The 20,169-nt window shown below is 40.3% G+C and overlaps 1 protein-coding gene and 1 long non-coding RNA gene across 4 annotated transcripts in view; one reads left to right on the top strand and one right to left on the bottom strand.

Moving 5' to 3' along the window:
* KCNQ5 (potassium voltage-gated channel subfamily Q member 5) overlaps positions 1-6,885 on the bottom strand; it is a 505,347-nt gene extending 498,462 nt beyond the window's left edge. For all 3 annotated transcript variants that reach the window (XM_038554513.1, XM_038554512.1, XM_038554514.1), the window contains exon 1: positions 6,470-6,885. In XM_038554513.1, coding sequence (XP_038410441.1) covers positions 6,470-6,885 — 416 coding nt within the window. The remainder of the gene's footprint in view (positions 1-6,469) is intronic.
* Positions 6,886-7,028: 143 nt separating this feature from the next.
* Positions 7,029-15,310, top strand: LOC119876878. The gene is made up of 3 exons (XR_005367913.1): positions 7,029-7,570; positions 8,496-8,579; positions 15,266-15,310. It is a non-coding gene; the product is annotated as an uncharacterized LOC119876878 (long non-coding RNA).
* Positions 15,311-20,169: the final 4,859 nt, after the last annotated feature.

The raw sequence follows: 20,169 nt of genomic DNA, 5'->3' as shown, positions 1-20,169 counted from the left end.
GTTGTAATACCTTGATGGAATGTTATTATGTCTGTTTTATAGGTTTAGTAGATAGTGTTGGAAATAACTTGTTCATAGTCATCAAATCAGTAACACTACTGATAATTGAATCCAAATGTAATCCTATTCCCTAATGGAATTTCCTTGAGGTCAAGGGCCACATCATTCCCTTTTTTGAACCACCAGCACACAGCCCATTAGCTGATTCATGTAATGGCTATTAATTAAATATTATACTAAATTGACAATTAAAAAAAGAAAAGAGAAATAATAACATGATTATAAAAGATCATCCTGCTACTGACTAAAGGAGTAGATATTCTAGAATTATCTCACTGGTAAATGGAAGTAACAAACACTATGACTGAGTTTGTAAAAAGTGTTTGTATGTATTGAAATACATTCCAAATTATCATACAATCTCTATATTACCAAAAATAACTTTAAGATTTTTATCTTTAAACTTCATTTTACTCAAATGTATTATTTATTTTTAGAGAAGCAAAAAAATGTAAATGTTTGCATTAACAAGTTCTCTGCTAAATGATCTTGTGTGTGTACATATATTGTGTGTGTATTTGTATGTGTGGAATATATGTGTGCATATACATACACATATAAACATTCAAACTATTTTCAAATTTAGAGTTATATGACTTCAATAACATTTAGTAAATTCATTCTTTAGACAAACTGGTAACAAAAGATCAAAAGGATCAGGTGAAACTCTGAGACTCCTCAAAGAATTTCAGAAATTATGAAAAAATGATGTTGTTGTGTCCATTTCTGTCTCCCAGATTGCAACAAAATAAAACTTCAAATAGCATACTTGTATATAGTTGAAGAAAACAAAATTAAAATGGAAACATCTACAGATCATTAAACTTAACTATGAACTGCGGCTATTCAAACAATTGGACTTTAAGTAGTTTCACACCACTGGGCTAAGATAAAACATGCTCTGCTGGCATTTTCATCTGCCAAAATAGCCATTTGCAATTAAAAATTAAAACTGGCACCATTTCTTTGCAAGCAATTATCAAAAGGCTGCTGGCAATCTTCCTTGTTTATAGTGTTTCTTATATCAAGACTTCATTCCATATTGAAATATTCTTTTCTTAGATTTTATTTCTTTTAGGCCATAATATTCCCAATACTAATATTTTAACACTTTCAACATTTCTAATTGTAATATGATCCTCAAATACTGCAGCACTGTTTAAGTTTCTGAAAACAGACTGATTTGAGGAATATCTGTAGCATTTTGTATTACCATATTCGCAGTATAACTGGTATAAGACCTCTCTACATTTAAGGGAAGTGATTTTTAAGGAATGCAGGAGTAAAAATAGCATCAATTTCTATGGACATAACCTTAATTCCAAATAGAATATATATATATATATATATACACATTATATATAATGTGTATATATATATAAAGTCATTCATTGGGTTTAATTGAGTCCTGATGCAAGGAGTTACCAATAGTGTAAAATCTCCTTTTCCTCAGGAAACCAGTGGTATATTTTGGAGATTATGGGTAACAGTAACAGAATCAATCTGTATGTATGAGCATCTTCAATGTGGCAGACACTGTTCCGGGTACTGGTGTTATGGCAGAGGACAAGATGGAAAGAGTCTCTGCATTTAAGGAATTGGGTAGACAGGCAACAAACTATTCCCACCTCCAAGCTTAAGAGGGATGTGTTCTGTTAATTCTCTGGAAAGATCACTTTGGTTACCACATGACACACAGGCCCCACCAGGAGTTAGAAGTAAAGTTAAAGTGACCATTTAGGAGGTGATCCTTCAGCTCAAAAATGAAGGGAAATGATAAAAAGATCAGATCCATTCTCCTTACAAATACACCCTCTCTTTATGGTAGAATGTTAGACTATCTGTAGTATCCTCCACCATCTTGGCTGGAATCACAGACATTGGACACTGATGTGCCCATTTCACAGATAAAGATTTGGAGACCCGGGGCAGCCCGGGTGGCTCAGCGGTTTAGCGCTGCTTTCCGCCTAGGGCATGACCGTGGAGTCCTGGGATCGAGTCCCACGTCGGGCTCCCTTCATGGAGCCTGCTTCTCTTCTGCCTGTGTCTCTGCCTGTGTCTCTGCCTCTCTCTCTCATAAATAAATAAATAAAATCTTAAAAAAATATTTTGAGACCCAAAAGAGTGAAATGGCTTATTCCAAGTCCAAAGATAACTAGTGGGAAAGCTGGAAGTGAAGTAATGGTCTCCTACTTCTAGCTCCCATGCCTTTTGCCTCAAAATGTATCATCAGTATCTTCTAAAAAAATAAAAAATATTTAGTGGTTCCATCAGCCTTAGTTCACTCGGAAACTCCTCTCTGAAAGGCTTCTAAGAAAATTTATTTACTTATTAAGCAAGCATTTATTGAGGGTCTACTAGACACAAGGCATCGTGCTAGGTGATTGGGATTCAGGGATAAGTAGGAGGTTTTCTGTGTGGGAAGTTTGCCCTCCTGTGGGAGAGCCAGACCAAGTAGCTCACAGTGAAAACAGTGGGGCAAGCACCATTATAATGACATCCTGACATGCCATGGAACCTAAGACAGGAGGCATCTAAATTATTCTGACAGTGATCTAAGAGGAAGCGATCCTTAATTGTGTTTTGAAGGAACAGTGGGAATGGACCAGAGTGCACAGAGTGGCAAGAACTAAAGGAAATGGCATGAGTGAAAGCACAGCAGTGAGACACAGGATGGAGTAACTGGAGCTCAGCATGTACCTGAAAGGTGAAGAAAGAAATATGGACAGAAGCTATGTCATAAAGTGTCTTGTGTACTGTTCCAAGAAATTTGGTTAACTTACACTCTTGTCTCCACTTTCCCAACTCTTGACTATCCTCAATCTATTTAATTCACATTTATGACCCTCACCACAAAGATTATAGGCAAGGGAATGATTCATTAAGATTTACATTTTAGGAAAAACACTATGGTGCCAGGGTGGAAAGCTGGAAGGCTGAGAACAGAAGCTGGGTGATTAAGCAGGAGAATATTACAAATAATCCAATGGAGCGATACTGAGAAACAGAGAAGGATAGTAGCAACAGCAAAGGAGAGAAAGGGATAGATATGAAAAATATTTATAAAGTGTATACACAGAATTTAATGATCCTTTGGAAAGCCAGCAGGAGCAAGTATGATAAAAATAAAGGCATTGAGAATGACTTGCAAGTTCTTAGCTTGGGTGACTGGACTATTTCTTCTAGTTTAAAATATCTATAAATTATGATTCATGGCATTACACCAGGCAAAGATATACTGGACAAAGTGAGGAGCTACATATATCTGCCACCCTGTTTCCTCTGCCAGAGCCACATTTGTTACATCAATGCAAATTTATATATGAAGCCCCATCATGTGTTCTACTACCACCATTATTCTTCTAAACTTTTCTTAAAAAGAAGATGAATTTAAAAGGGATGAATGACATTCAAAGGAATATATCACCTCACATTTGAATAGCTCATCTATTAAACTGAAGAACAGCTAAAGACAGAAAAGTAGGAATCACAGCTGTCTGGTAAATCCTAAGGAATAGTAAGGGAACAGACTCTCCTAATCCCCTCTAATTTACAAAGATTGGAAGAAAGTATTTGAAGTAGGTCATCTGTTATTCTTGACAGACATCTCATCAGTAGATTAGAATATATACACTTGAAAATACATTTTACACTATTAATATACCATTATATTAATGATTTTTACATATTTAGTAGAAACTTTTCTTTACCTGAAACATAACTTTAAACATACTTTTCTTGCTTCTTGGCAGTGGAAACACTGGACAACCATGTAAATCCATCCCTGAAATACCTCATTAATCACAGTGCACTTGCTCTTGGCAAGAACCCTAATGTGCTACAAAAATTGTTATTAAAGTAAGATTTAGGGATTCCCAGGCTGGCAGGGAATTAGTTAGTTACACTGCTTTAGAAATTGTTTTCATAGAATTTCTTTTATTATCAATGGTCTTGTTAGACTTACAGCTCAAAGTAACTTTCCTTTATTGACTTAATGTGTAAAGACTAGCTTTCTAAATAAACTATAAGCAGCAATTGCAAAGATGGCTTGTCCCTCAGGGTGGGCTATAGTTGTGCAGAATCCTCCCAAAAGATGATGCTGTCCAATCCCTCTTCCTGCTAATGTGGATCTAGCACCCCTATCTAATTGCTCAAACATTGCAATTTCAGGCTCCAGAAATGTATAAAGCAAAACTTTGTATCAGCACATGGTATTGATAAGTACATATCACATTGATAGGCTGATAGATTCTGGTGAGCAGAGAATTATCCAAACTTGAGTCCCTTGAAAAATAATTTGTTACAAATTTTAAATTCTGTAAGGCCATAGAAATCTGTTAAACACTATCATACTGAAAAGAAATGTTGTATTACATTTCAATAAGTCCTCATTCATGTTCAAGGGCAAAACTTGGGAGATGCAAAGCATGAGCATTAGCCAAAGTTGTCTCTCTCTCTCTAAATATAGAGTGCATAATTTACCAAAAATTAAAACTCACAAATGGCATCATATTATAAATTCAAATCTACAAATATTCTGAGCATATTCTTGTAAGAAATAGTCATTTTCCTTACAGTATATATTTTGCTGCCAAATTCAGCAATAGATCATTATTGCTAAATGTTTTAGTAGATCCTGACAAGTTAAAATAATTGATCAGACTCAATAGGTAACAGGATTAATTACATATCAACTCAGAAAGGACAAACATGAAAAGCATCTGTAGTATTTCTCTATGTCTATCATTTATTACAGTAATCACATCTAAATCGATGTGAATCTTACATTAAGTGAATAGTAAAAGTTAAGTTATACCTTTTGATGTAATAATGATGCTACACAACGTTCTCCTTATATGCACTGTAGGATGGAAAGTTGGCTGGAATATTCTACCTAATGCTACATATTCACATCAATCTGAGACTGTAAAATTTTCCAGACACCAGAGCCCACGGATTGTAGACTCCACCAATTTCCTGACTCCTACATGGTCAGATTCCAGGTTTACCTATTTACAAAACCAGCCCCTTCTTCGATGTTATTTCAAAAATTGCTTCTAGTGTTGTCGCCAATCCTCCATCCCAGGTGAGAGCTATGTTTGGATGACATGCCTCATTTCTAAAAGAAACCCAGTTCGTGTGTTCAAAACCTATTAATTTACTAGGAAACAAGAAATGGAACAGTGAGTGCCTGCAACTTTCTCTACAGGTCTCCCTCAGGCTGATGTCTTTATATTGAACTGTAATATAAAGAAGCATGAAAAAGAAAACTAAGAAAAGATTTGCAAAAATAAGAAAAAAAATAAGAGTCTAATGCCATAAAAATTACCTTAAAACGTGCAGATAAACCCAAGTCTAACAGGAGACTGAATGAATGGACCTTGTGGGAAAAACAGTAGTAAACTTTAAAGCCACTGAAAGGTTTTAAATGCCTAAGGGAAAAATAAACATTTGCTTCCAATCATTTTCTCATTAAGCATTCTCTGCTAGATGGTGAAGGCTTACACACACACACACACACACACACACACACACACTTTGACTCAGCAGCACAAATGCCTACTTAACCCGCTGCCTGATCCCCGTCCCAGGTGGCCCGTTTGCGCGTTTGCTATTGCACTCTGGTCGGGGTTCCTGAGCCCCCCGGGCTCAGCACTGGCTTCTGCCCCCGCGCAGGAGCATCACCTCGCCCCGCCCAGCTCGCCTTTTCGAGACCCTGGCCACCTCTGGCAGGAAGGGCTACACGCACTGACAGATTTTCCGTTAGTGGTGGAGGTGGTGGCGAGGCGTGTTTCCGGGCGCACTTAAAACCTAGCTGTTCTCCCCACCAAGTAACAGCTTCCCCAGCTCCGCCCCGGGGCTGAGGACCTAGCCCTCCGTTTCTCCTCTCACCACCCAGTCCGACCCTGCCATCCCCTGCTAACCTCTCCAATACACTCTCACAAGCCTCACACTGGCGCACGTCTTCCCCACGCCTTTCCCAGCTCCCGGGCGCCCCTCGCGGTTGAAACAGACGTGTCGGGGGACCTAATAGCTCCCAATTATCCGCGCAGCCTAAGTCCCAGGTCAGCCGGCCTCTCGCCTTCGGTGCCTAAAACCGCGGGGGCAGCTCATTGGGTGTGTTCCGGGAGACGCTGGAGTCTGTAGGGGTGGAGGAGGTGGGGCTGAGGGAGGTGGAAGGCTCTAGGAGGAAGACCATAAACACGTGCAAAGAAATAAAAGCCACCACGTGTGCGCGCGAGTGTGTGTGAGAGAGAGTGTGTGTGTGTGTGTGTGTGTGTGTGTGTGTGTGTGTGTGCACGCGCGCGCCGGCCCAGGGCGTGGACGCGGAGCGCGTCCCAGGGGGCCAGGCATACAGACCCCCCAGAGCGGGCGTGGCGGGGGGCGCGCGGGGGACGCGGGTACTCACACGAAAGCGTGGTAGATGAACGCCCAGCCGCGGGGTCTCTCCAGCACGTTGTACAGATAGTTCTGCACCCGCCGGTACTTGACGTTGCGCCGGCAGCTCTGGCTACTGGTGTACGAGAGCGGCTTCCCCAGTAGGCTCATCCGGGCCCCCTGCTTGCCCCGGCGGCTCTCCCTCAGGCCGCCGCCGCCGCCGCCGCCGCCGCCGCCGAGCGCGGCCGCGCGGGTGCCCAGCAGCAGCAGGCCGTCGCCCCTGGCGGCGGCTGAGTTCAGCAGCACCCTGCCCCGGCCCGACTCCACATCCTTCATGCCGCTGCCCAGGCGCCCCCCGCCCGCCGCCGCCGCCGCCGCCGCCGCGCCGCTCTTCACCCACAGCCCGGCGGCGCCGCCCTCCTCTCCTCCCGCGTGGTGGCGGGGCATGGCATCACCACGGGCACCGCGAGGGGGGCGCCAGCGCCTGTGGCGGGGGCAGCGGCCTCATGCGCGCGGGCGGGTTTCGAGGAGGAAGCCGCGGCCGACGGAGCGCCCGCCGGCCGGCGACCTCCGAGCCAGGGGCGGGGAAGCAAGCAGCCAGCGAACCGCCCGGGCTTCGGGGTGGGGGCGGAGAGGGGTGTGCGGAGGAGGCCCGATTTCTAGCAGTCTTAGCTTCAAATTCGAAATCAGGACCTGTTTGGGGGCGTCACTTTGAGAGGGTTCCTCGGCTCTCTCTAATTCCGGGAGCTCTCCCTCCCTCCCTCCTCCCTCCCTCGCAAATGCCCCCAGGGCTGGACGGGCGGCGTGCGGGGCGCTCCGAGGCGCGCTCCCACGCGCGCACACCCAGCCCCCAGGCTCCCCCCTTTCTTCTCGCACTCGCTTCCCCACGCCCAGACTGCGTTCGTCTCCTCCCCCGGAGGGGCCGGGGCTCGGAAGCCCCTCTCCGAGGCGCGACTTGGGTTTAGTTCCCTCAGGGGCTGAGGAGCTGTCCGTGAGGTACGTCGGCCTCGTGCCCTGAGGAGAAACTGGAGACGCCGGTCTCTGCTCTCTCCCGCCGCTACGATGCCGCGCCGGGTCCTGCCAGCCTTTGCGCGAGGAGTGTGAGCGGGAACGGCCCCGACCTGCCCCTCAGGTACCAGCTGGTCCCCCCGGGCGCGTGGGGCGACCCCCCCTCCCCCCCCGCAGCGGCGGGCGGCTTCCCGCACGGCTGCGGGATCCCTGCCTAGTCAGTGTGCGGACTCGCAGGACACGACTCCCAGGCCGGAGAGGCGGGGGACAGGCATGTCCCCAGGGCTCACTCCAGCGTTCGGGCAGCGACTTTCCGTCCCCGCATCAGGTAGCAAGCTCTGGAGTAACTTGACATCCTTCCTAGCCCTGCGGCGGGGGAGGGGTGGGGGTGGGGGTGGGGGGTGGGGAGGGCATAAAAACTACAAAGTGTCTCCTCCTCGGCGGTTAACGAGTTGCCGCGGGGCTCCGCCTGACAGCGGCGCGAAGCCTGGGAGAGCGAACTGGGTTCCCTTAGTCAATAAATTTCCATTTAAGTCCGAAAAAGTCATAAAACTGTTAAGCGTCGGCAATGGCAGCGGCGGCCCCGGCGTCTGAGAGAAAAAGCCCGGGCGTCAGGCAGGGAGCCCGGGACAGCAGCTTCTCAGGGTCGTCACCCCACCCCTGTAGGCTGTACCTTACGCGGTGAGAGACGTGTGGCGAGCTAGGACTGGCTGAGTCTCCCGCCACCTCTGACACTCTGGCGACCCAAAGCGTGCGCGCCCTTGGCGACGACGGAGGCCACGGTGCCTCGGGCTTCGGCCTCTGGCCTTCAGCAGCACTGCATTGTGAAGCGTAAGCCGTTAAACCTCACAGCCCATGTGGGGACACTGAACCGAAGCCGGGCTTGGGAACCTCTTCCAATAGAGTGGATTCCCCCCTCCCCCCACTCCACCAAAATACGAAAGAAAACCACCACCAAATTAAACTGAGGAAAGAACTAAGGTTCCACCGCAGAGCCCGAGCAGATGAGCTCCAGGTAGTGAGTGATTCCGTTTGCCTTTTCCTTCTAGAAGCCTGAAACCAAGGCAATACTAAAGCAAAAGTCTGATTTCAGCCGTCTCCGCCCCTCAGAGATTCTCTTTCAACTCCCTCCAGTAAGTACACACACCCACGCCTGCGGCAGCTCCTTTCTGCCTCTGGCAGTAGCTCCACTTAAATGCTTTACTTTTACTTTCTTTTGCTTTGTATTGTTAAGCTCTCATTTGCGTGAAGCCCTCTCTCTCGGCGATGGGTCACCCGTAGTACCCTGCTTCCCTCCCTTCCTTTTCCCCAAGCCTCTCCTCTTCGGGCACTAGCTCGGAGCCCCTCGGTGCAGCTGGCAGCGGGGCCACGTGACTGTGCGCCAAGCGCCAATACCCAGAGTCACTCTCTCTTTCTCCTAATACACTTCACACCCCCGCACTGTGGAGGTGCGAGAGATTGCTCCGTGCCCTGCTATTCGAGGCAGATGCAGAGAGCGCCTTGGAGCAAGCTCTCCAATCCTAGAACAGCACGATACCCCAGCTGAGGGTGTGTGTGTGAGGGGGGTAGGGGGGTGGGGGGGAGTTTGCTGTTGCTATATTTAGACTCCCCGCGGAGTTTCTGTGCAGGGACTTTCAGGGTGAAAGATCTAGAGACTTAAAATGACTTGTGTGCAGGCTCTAAACTTAAATATCTTGGCTGTTCTGCAGGCAACAAAATGAAAACCATTTCCTCTTAACCGATTGGTTTTCCTTCTTGCAGACTTTGACCACCACCACTGAGTAGGTCAGGGTCACTTCCATCTTACTGGTGCGGCTGGTCCCAGAGTGCAGGCAGGACATTTTAGGAAGGCCAACGCAGACATGGTTCTCCGAAAGAGAACCTGCTACTTAATTTCCCAGTGACATTTTCCTGGAAGTACAGCAATAATATCATCAGAGAAACAGTGATGTTGATTAAGCAAATGCCATGAAACTTAAAAAAAAAAAAAAAAAAAAAGAATCATATCTGGGGACTCCTGGGTAGCTCAGTGGTTAAGTGTCTGCCTTAGCCCAGGGCGTGATCCTGGAGTCTCAGTATGGGGTCCCACATCGGGCTCCCTGCATGGAGACTGCTTCTCTCTCTGCCTGTGACTCTGCCTCTCTTTCTCTGTCTCTCATAAATAAATAAATAAATAAATAAATAAATAAATAAATAAATAAATAAATAAATAAATAAATAAATAAAATCTTTTAAAAAATCAGATCTGATGATCAATAGCTGTTTAGAGCTGGTGTCTTAGTGGTTTACAGCTTTGGGATCTTCTGGGGTCACCTCCATTTAGAGAGCTAGTCCAGGAAAAAGACCTGCCCCATGATTCATAGCAGGTTAGTATGACGGTTGCTGGGAACTCAGAAATCTCACCTCCCAGTTCAGTATCTAGTCAAGTGGTCGGTTTTTATCTCCAACTGAGTTTGTACATAAGAGCACATGGTTTTATTTCAATGTGTCTGAAACTACCATTCAGAAAGAGGCATTTAGGTGCAAGCCCTAATCATTCTGCCTTAGCATACCTGGAAGGAAAAGCCAAGTGAGGCTGCATGGCCTCTTCTACCAGAGTCTCTCTGCATGTACCTTGCTTTCTTTACTACCTGCTAACTTCTCCAGAAGGCAGGAATTAACTGTGAGGAAAACAAAGTATTGTCATCAAGCTTTTTCTGTTGTTGTACCTTTGAATACAGATGTTGCTAGGAAACTGCCTTTTATTTTGGTGAAATATTAAAATCCAGAGATCAGAAGAGAGGATGGGATGTTGTGCAGAGTAAAACAATATAGGGTATATTCTGTGTATAAGAATTACATTAGAGCACTATAAAGAGATATAAAAGGCAAAAGACAACTACTTTTTCCTAAGGCAAATGTTTATTGCTAGTGTAAAGTGTGAGTTGATTAGCCTTTCCTATCCTTTGTAGATGAGTTTGCTTTTAACCATTCATTCTCTACATGTTGTAAGATTCCTGCCTGAAATTTGTGACCTTGGAAACTCATGTTCTCTGAAGTCTACATGGAGATTGTTTCAACTAAAAATAGTTACCAGAAATATTTTATTTCAGTGTGTTTTCTATCCCATTATATTTTTCTTCTGAAGGGTACTCTAAAATAATAGTATTGAAAATTCCATACAAGAGTTAGGAGATAGATGCCTAGGAAAGACTTTTCAGTCAGAACAACTAGATATGAGCTGGTTTCACAAAATATCAGTGATTCCATTACTTTTCCCCCTTTCATTTTTCTTTATGACTTTCCATTTTCCCATTAGCTTCAGCCTTACTCCCCTCTACATACCTTCCCATCAAGTTATGTTCATGGTTCATATTAGCTAGTGAGTGATACAAATGCCACTTTTTAGTGATGTGGATATACTTTGATCGAGTGTGAGATTCCTGGGTCAACCAGAGTAGTAATGATAAGAAGAATCCTCAAACCTTAGAGCAAAAGGCAATTTACTGATGAAGAAATGGAAATCCATTTTTTTGGCAGCTGTTCAGTGACTTGCTCAAGGCTTAGCTATTTGTCTTAGAGGCCTAGAGGTACAAGTGAAATATAACTCTTGAATAGAATGCCCTTTCAGCTCTACCAACATTTTCTTTAACTTTTATTTCCCTTCTATCAGATCATAACCAAACCAATAAGCGTAGCTACTATAATTACATTTGTTAGGTATCTTATAACCACTGGTTACCTCCTCTTATTATTTTTAACGCATTAGTATTATGTACCACAGCACCATTTTTAGTCAATCAAGAATTCTTATCTGTAAGAGGTATGACATTAAGCTTCTCAAAACGTTTCTCGAAAAAGCAGAAATTAATCAAAGAATCAGAGATCATCTGGAGCCGGCCAGAATACATGAAGATTCTAACACAGTAGGGAGGGATCCCAGCTCTGCCCCGCACAATGAATGGAGACATGGCCCTTTCAGAAAGCCTCTGCCCCAGGGATGCAGAAAGGGTATAGGTGGAGTGTATGTGGGTGTGAAGAGAGGCTGGTAGGGGAATAGACAAAGAGTAGAGGAAAGGCTCAAAAGGTCCATCCGTTTTCATTATAGCAACTAATCAAAATTTATTTTCCTTGGAATTACTAAATTAATGTGCTAAAAACCATTGTCAAAGAAAATAATATTTAGCATGTATTACTGGGCACTGTGATTTGTAAGAATTATTTTATTTGATTCTGACAATAGCCTCACAAGTAGGCACTACAATCATTGCCAATTTATAGGGGAAGAAACTGAGGTGTCGATAACTTAATAATTTTTATAACTAATAATAGTTGAGCCAGGACTCAAATTTATGAGTATTTAATACAAAAATAAAATAAAACCCACTGAAACAAAAACAAAAAGCTAGATCTTATGCTAGCTTTAATACAAAGCTTAGCCTATTAATGTGTGTGATAATTTTGATGGTTTCTCTTTCCAAAAGAAAAGTATTGGGAAGTATCTATTACTTATTTTGAAACAGGATTCGGGGTTTTATTCTAAACATACAAATAGCCTCAGTATTCTTCTTTACTATACCTGCAGAAGGAAGAATACTTTCATAGATACTTTTTTTCTACTGAAAATTTTAAAACAGTTCCACATCTTGTAGTATCAGCTTCTTGAAATTGTATTTACATTGTGATCTTTCGCTTTTATTCATAAAACTCTGCTGTATATGTCTGAGTGATACAAGTGCCTGATTTCATTTTTTTCTGACACATTAGTATGGCGGCAATACTCTTTTTCTTTCAGCCACCGACTTAGGCTCTTCTTTCTGAAAGTAAATTGAATATAGCTATTTGATTTTTTAAATATATGGATATATATATTTAGAAACTGTTAAGAGACTGATGCAGAAGGAAAACACCTTTGAGCTAGTGTACTGGAAAATTCTGTTATAATTCTGTGCCCCCTAGTGGTACTCACGTTTTACCAAAACTTTTTTTCAAAGAGAAATTAAGAAGGTAACCTTTATTAAGCTCCCAAAACTTACTCGTTTTTTCAACAAGCAATCATTAATTTCAGGTGCTGTGCTAGCTGAAGTGGGTACAGAGATGAAAAACAGTCCTGAATCTTATGACATTCATCATCTAGTCAGGGAGATGGATAAATGGGCAAGTAACTATAACGTGGTGATGAGTTCACAGAGGAACATCCATTACAAAGGATGTTATGTGAAACTACAGAAGGTTTCCTGAAGAACGCAATAGCTGATCAAAGTCTTAAGGAGTACCTGCACCTTGGTGAGACATGAAAGCACAAAAGTAAGGCAATAAGGCACTATATATAAACATACATGTATACATTACATATATGTGTGTGTGTGTGTGTGTGTGTGTGTGTGTGTAATGGTTGAAAGTTATAGGTTGGGATCGATTACCTGGAAAAACAAAGATTGGCTTAAATGGAAGAGGCCTGAAGGCCCAATGCTGTGAACATGAGCATTTAGGGCAGTTTGGGTATGGATAAAGGAAGAAGACGAAGAAGATAGAAACAGAAAAAAACAGAGTGACCGCAGATAATCCGTGCCACCTTAGCCAAAAAGGAAGCTTTAACAGAGAAATGTTGGAAAGAGATCAAATGGGACAAGGATTTTGGATTTGGCAATAAGGAACTCATTTGAAGAAGTACTTGTTTCTGTTTTTTGTTTCCTTGCAGAACTGTAGAAATAGGAATTGGGTCAGAGTGGGCAAAGAAAGAATTCGGAGATGAGGGAGTGGAGATAATGGTTCTGAGGGGTAAGAAAGAGGCAGCAGCAAACAGAGGATTTGGGTTTGAGGGAGCTTCTAAACAAAACACAATGTCAACTCATGTAAGACTTGAATGGCCATCATGCCACTCCCACGGGTCCAAATGGCTGAGTCTGAACTTTGATGGGATGACTGAGCTGCAATTTTGACTGGCAATATTTCACTGCCAATTGTGAGGTCTGAGGCAACTTGGACAATTTCTATTGACTCTTCCTACTTTTATAGCATTTTAAATAAAAACTATCATTTTTTATTTCTAACATTTACCAAAGAGGTCCAATTTAATAAATAAGCATTTTTCATGTTTAGTTTTACTTGGAAGGAAGATGCATGTTGGATAAATAATATATTTTTGGGGCAGCCCCAGTGGCGCAGCGGTTTGGCGCCGCCTGCAGCCTGGGGTGTGATCCTGGAGACCTGGGATCGAGTCCCACATCGGGTTCCCTGCATGGAGCCTGCTTCTCCCTCTGCCTGTGTCTCTGCCTCTCTCTCTCAGTGTCTATGAATAAATAAATAAAATATTTAAAAAAATAATAATAATATATTTTTGTTTGATTTTATCTATAAGGAAAGGCTGAGGAACTAACCAGATCATTTAAGAAAATCTATCTATTCCTTTATCCATCCATCTAGTTACATAATTATATATGTTTAAAGGCTGATATCTCTTAAATATTCAACACAGTTTTCAAACAGTGCCAGTCAGAACTATAGGGGAACAACTGGAGTCCTTCAGATAGGTCAGGAATTGGCAGGAGTGGAGCATCCAAGTTCCTAGCATTTTAACTAGGGTTTTGTTTCTCTCTATTATTATGAGACTTCTGAATATAATTATATTAAAAAGGCTGTTAAAATTATGTTTGAAAACTAATAACTTGAAGATTAGTCCTGTTTTCTGAGCTCTTAAGAGTAACAATACTTTATGCTTTTTGAGTCATGGCTACAAAATCATAAGACTTGTGGCTCACTTGGAGAAAAAGGAGGCCAATGAAAGCCAGAGTTCACAGGCCTGAGGGTATAGTCATCCTGAGGTCTCCAGCTCTGTGGCTGGGATGCTCTGGATCATAGAAGGTTGAGATCAAAATAGTACAAAGAAACATTGGACCTAAAAAACAACAACAAAAAATTAGAGCTTGTGTAGAAATCTTGAAAGTAAAGTCTTAGTTCGCATGAAAGATAGGTGTCCTGAAAAACGGGGAAAGTGGGATTGCAACTAAATTGCTTCCTTTTTTCATTTTTTGCTGCTATGGTATAAAATTTTGTTGAGATATGATATAAGGTCAATACAATAGAGGGAATGTTGCTTGTTTTCAAAGTTTTTGCTTTTTTGTGTGTGTTATTTTGTATGTAAGACTGAAGCATATTGAGAAAAAGAGGAACAGAATTGAAAACTGTTTTAAGAAAGAAGATAGTTCATGATATGAATAGGAAGATTAAAAACAAGGAAGAAAAAGGGGGCAACAAGACCTGATATTGTTTTGGGTGGTGAGAATCAAACATGGAAAAATAATTGCTAATAAGTGTGCTAATAAATTGCTAATAAGTTGCTTTTTAAAAAAGATTTTTAAAATTTACTTATGAGAGACACACAGAGAGAGGCAGAGACACAGGGAGAGGGAGAAGCAGGCTCCCTGTGGGGAGCCCAATGGGGAACCCTGCGATCAGACCCTGAGCAGAAGGCAGACGCTCAACTGCTAGACCACCCAGGCATCCCGGCTTTTATTTTTTAAAGATTTTATTTGTTTATTTGAAAGAGAGTGAAAGAGAGAGAGAGAGAGAGAGCAGAAGCAGAAGGAGAGACAGAGAAGCAGACTCTTGGTTTAGCAGGGAGCCTGATGTGGGACTTGATCCCAGGACATGGGATCATGACCTGAGCTGAAGGCAGATGCTTAACCATCTGAGCCACCCAGGTGCCCACTAATAAACTACTTTTTAAACTTCTCAGGGCTTACAGTCAGAAAAAAACTTTTTTTTTCTTTTCTTTTCTTTTTTCTTTTCTTTTCTTTTCTTTTCTTTTCATCTTTTCTTTTCTTTTTTTTTTTTTTAGGGAGTGAGAGAGCACAAGGAAGGCAGAGGGAGATGGAAAGAGAGAATACTAGGCAGGCTCCATGCTGAGCATAGAGCCCAACATGCGGTCCATCTCATGACCCTGAGACCCTGACTTGAGCTGAAATCAAGAGTCAGATGCTTAACTAACTGAACCACCCAGGTACCCCCAGGAAAAATTTCTGAGGTGTTGGATCCTGGCTCCGGCTGAGTTCCTGAATTTCTCTGTCTTCATTTCTTTCACCTTTAAAGTAGGGATAATAACTATTTCACAAGGCTTTGGTGATGATTAAATGGAATAGTTTACATAATGGAATAGTTTACGTAAAGGCCTTAGCATAGTATTCAATAAATACTAACTACTGTTACTACTAACGTTCATGCACATCAAGATTTACTTTAGGTTCGATTTTTTATTTAGACTGCAATTTGAAAATAATAGCTGATTAATTTTCTGAAATATTAGCTTCTGTAATTTTTAACATTTAACTGAAATTCAGCAGGCACTTAGAAATTCTAGATATATGAACTTGGGATGTTCAAGGCAATCCCTGTAAGACTTCAAGCTGATTTTTCAGGAGAAGCTATGCAGAATAGAAGGGAGTGGCATGATATATTCAAAGTGCTGAAAGAAAAAAATTCCAACCAAGAGTATTCTACCAGGGAAAATTATCATTCAGAATTGGAGAAGAGATAAAGAGTTTTCCTGACAAGCAAAAGCTAGAGTTCATCACCATCAGCCTTACAAGAAATGTTAAAGGGACTCCTTTAAGCTGAAAAGAAAGGGTGCTAATTAGTAACAAGAAAACATATGAAATAATAAATCTCAGTGGAAAGATAAATATGTAGTAAAGGTACTGGATTAATCAATTATACAGCTACTATGAAGATTAAAAGACAAAAGTCTTAGAAGTAACTATGATTACAATAAGTAGTTAAGGCATCCACAGGATAAAGAGATGTAAAATACGATATCAAAAACATAAAATTTAAGAGGTGGAAAGTAAAAATGTTGAGCTTTAGAATGAGATCAAACTTAAGTGGTTATCAACATAAATTAGGTTATTATGAATATAAGATTTTATATGTAGACCTTATGGTAACCACAAAGAAAAAACTTATAGTAAAACCACTAAAGATAAGCAGAAAAGAATATAAGTACACCACTAAATAAAGTCATCAAACCAGAAGGAAAGAGCATAATATATAATAAAAAAAAGAATAGAGAGGAATTACTGGGATGCCTGGTTGACTCAGCAGTTGAGCGTCTGCCTTCGGCTCAGGGCATCATTCCGGAGTGCCAGGATCGAATCCCACATTGGGTTCCCTGCATGGAGCCTGCTTCTCCCTCTACCTATGTCTCTGCCTCTCTCTCTGTGTGTCTCTCATAAATAAATAAATAAACAAATAAATAAAATCTTAAAAAAAAGAATAGGGAGGAATTACAAAAACAGCGAGTAAACAATGAACAAAATGGCAGTAAGTATATTTAAGTGTAAATGGACTAAATTCTCCAATTCAGACACAGAATAGCTGAATGCTGTCTACAACAGACTTACTTTAGATGTGAGGGCACATATAGACTGAAAGTGAAAGGATGGAAAAAGACATTCCATGCAAAAGGAAACCAAAGAAAGTTGGAGTAGCTATAATTATATCAGACAAAATAGACTTTAAAACAAAAGCAGCAAAGAGGGACAAAGATGGGTATTACAAAATGATAAAAGGGTCATTCCAACAAGAGGACATAATTTTATAAATATTTATGCACCCAACATAAGAATACTTAAATATATAAGAAAACATTAACAGAACTAAAGGGAGAAATATACAGCAATACAATAATACCTCATTTATATCAATGGATAGATTATCCAGGCAGAAAATCAATAAGAAAACATTGGCCTTAAACAGCAGATGGACTTAAAAATATATACAGAACATTCCATTCAAAAGCAACAGAATAGGGATCCCTAAGGGCCTCAGTGGTTTAGTTCCTGCCTTCAGCCTAGGGCGTGCTCCTGGAGTCCCGGGATCGAGTCCCACATCGGGGTCCCTGCACGGAGCCTGCTTCTTCTGCCTGTGTCTCTGCTTCTCTCTCTCTCTGTGTCTCTCATGAATAAATAAATAAAATCTTTAAAAAAAAAAAGCAACAGAACAAATATTCTTCTCAAGTTCACATGCAACATTTTCTAGGATATATCATATGTTAGGCCACAAAACAAGTCTTAATAAATTTAAGAGAATTGAAATCATATCAAGCATCTTTTCCAACCACAATGGTATCAAACTAGAGATTAATAATGTGAAGAAAACTGGAAAATTCACAAATATATGGAGATTAAACAACATGCTACTGAATAAACAATCAAAGAAGAAATAAAAGAAATACAAAAATATCTTGAGAAAAATTAAAATGGAACTATAACACACCAAAATTTGTGGGATGCAGCAAAAGCGGTTATAAGAGGGAAGTTCATAATGATAAAAACCTACTTCGAAAACAAGAAAAGTCTCAAATAAACAACCTAACTTCACTCCTCAAGGATCTAGAAAAAGAACAAAGCCCAAGTTACTAGAAGAAAGGAAATAACAAAGAGCAAGGCAGAAATAAATGAAATAGAGACTAAAAAGACAACAGAGAAGATCAGTGAAACTAAAAGCTGGTTCTTTGAAAAGATAAAGTTGACAAGCTTTTAAGCTAGATTCACCAGGAAAAAAAGAAAGAAGACTCAAATAAATAAAATGAGAAATGAAAGAGGAGATGTTACAATGAACACCACAGAAATACAAAGGATCATAATAGACTACTATGAATAATTACATGCCAACAAACTGAACAACCTAGAAAAAATGAATAAATTCCTAGAAACATACAATCTATTAAGCCTGAATCATGATAAACTAGAAAATCTGAACAGACTGATCAAGTGATCTAAAAGGGAGAATAAATCAGTAATCAAAAACTTCCCTGATACACAAATGTCCAGGACAGGATTTCTTCACTGGTGAATTCTAGTAAAATTTCAAAGAATTAATACCAATCCTTCTCAAACTCTTCCAAAAAATATAAAAGAAGGGAACTCTTCATTTTATAAGGCCAGCATTACTCTGATACCAAAACTACACAAAGATGACACAAGAAAATTACAGGCCAATATCCCTGATGAACATAGATGAAAAAAAGATTCTCAACAAAATATTAACAAGTCAAATTCAACAATACGTTAAAAATATCAAATACCAAGATCAAGTGGTGTTTGATCCACAGATGCAAGGATGGCTCAACATCTGCAAATCAATCAATGTGAAAAACCACATTAACAAAACGAAGGACAAAAGGACTAAATAGAAGCAGAAAACTCATTTGACAAAATTCAATATCCATTTAAAATAAAAAACTCTCAAAAAAAGTGGGTACAGAGGAAATGTTACTCAACATAATAAAGGCCATATCTGACAAGCCCACAGCTTACATCATACTCAATTGTGAAAAGCTGAAAGCCTTTCTTATAAGATCAGGAACAAGACAAGGATGTCTATTCTAACCGTTTTTATTCGACATAGTATTAATTTGGAAAGAAAAACAAATAAGCATCCAAATTGAAAAGGGGATAAGTAAAACGCTATTTGCAGATGTCATGATCTTAGAAAACCCTAAATACTCCATCAAAAACTGTTAGAACTGATCAATAAACAAATTCAGTTAAGTTGCAGGATACAGAATCAATACACAAAAATATGTTGCTTCTATATACCAATAAATTATAAGAAAGAATAATAAACAATTATTATTTACAATCCCATTTACAATTACAAATAATAAAATAGCTAAAAATAAATTTAACCAAGGAGGTAAAAGACCTGTATATTGAAAACAGATATTAATGAAAGAAATTGAAGAAGACACAAATAAGTGGAAAAATATTCTACATTCATGGATTAAAGAATCAATATTAAAATGCCCATACTACCCTAAACAATCTATAGGTCCTTTGGAGTCCCCATCAAAATTCCAATGCCACTTTTCAAAGAAATAGAATAAATAATCCTAAAATTTGTATGGAACCATAGAAAATCCTGAACAGCCAAAACAATCTTTTAAAAAAATGTTTAAATTTAAATTTGATTAATTGACATGTAATGTATTATTAGTTTCAGAGGTAGAGGTCAGTGATTCAGCCATAAAAAATAAATTTTGTCACGTGTGACAACATGGATAAACTTGATAAGCGTTATGCTAATTGAAATATGTTAGAGAAAGACAAGAACCACATGATCGCTCTTACATGTGGAATCTAAAAGAAGAAAACAAATTTATAGCTGCAGAGAACAGATTGGTGGCTTCCAGAAGCACAGGGGTTGGGAGTAGGAGAAATGGATGAAAGGAGTCAAAAGGTTAAAAAAAGGAGAGAAAAGAAAAAAAAACAAAGCCATCTTCCCGATTTAAAAATATATACATATATTTGTTCTATTATCCAAGGTCAATTTTTAAAAAAATTTTTAAAAAGAAATAGGAACTTGTAAAAAAATATATATGGTTTTAATAGGTAGACCTTAAGAAAACCCAGAAATAACACTTCAAGAAATTTTGTAGATGATAGCTTTCAGGGGAACTATTTGTGGAACAATTGAAAGCAACCATATCTGATACTATACCAGGCTATGCATTCATTTGTTATTTAATAATACTTTATTAAAGGTTATAGATATAATTAAATTAAAGAAACCTTAACATATATATTGCTAGATACTATTGTACTTCTAACAGCAATATTCAAGTGCTAATGGGTTTTTAATTCTTTGACTCTAAAATATATGTGATATTTTAGATGTTTGATGATAGGTGTTGAATTCATCATCCTAGAATACCTATGAATTTATCATTCTGAAGTTTGTCTGGAT

The sequence above is a fragment of the Canis lupus genome, chromosome 12, assembly GCF_011100685.1.
Source record: "Canis lupus familiaris isolate Mischka breed German Shepherd chromosome 12, alternate assembly UU_Cfam_GSD_1.0, whole genome shotgun sequence".
In the NCBI taxonomy this organism is placed as follows: domain Eukaryota; kingdom Metazoa; phylum Chordata; class Mammalia; order Carnivora; family Canidae; genus Canis; species Canis lupus.
This window is presented reverse-complemented; position numbering and strand designations above follow the sequence as displayed.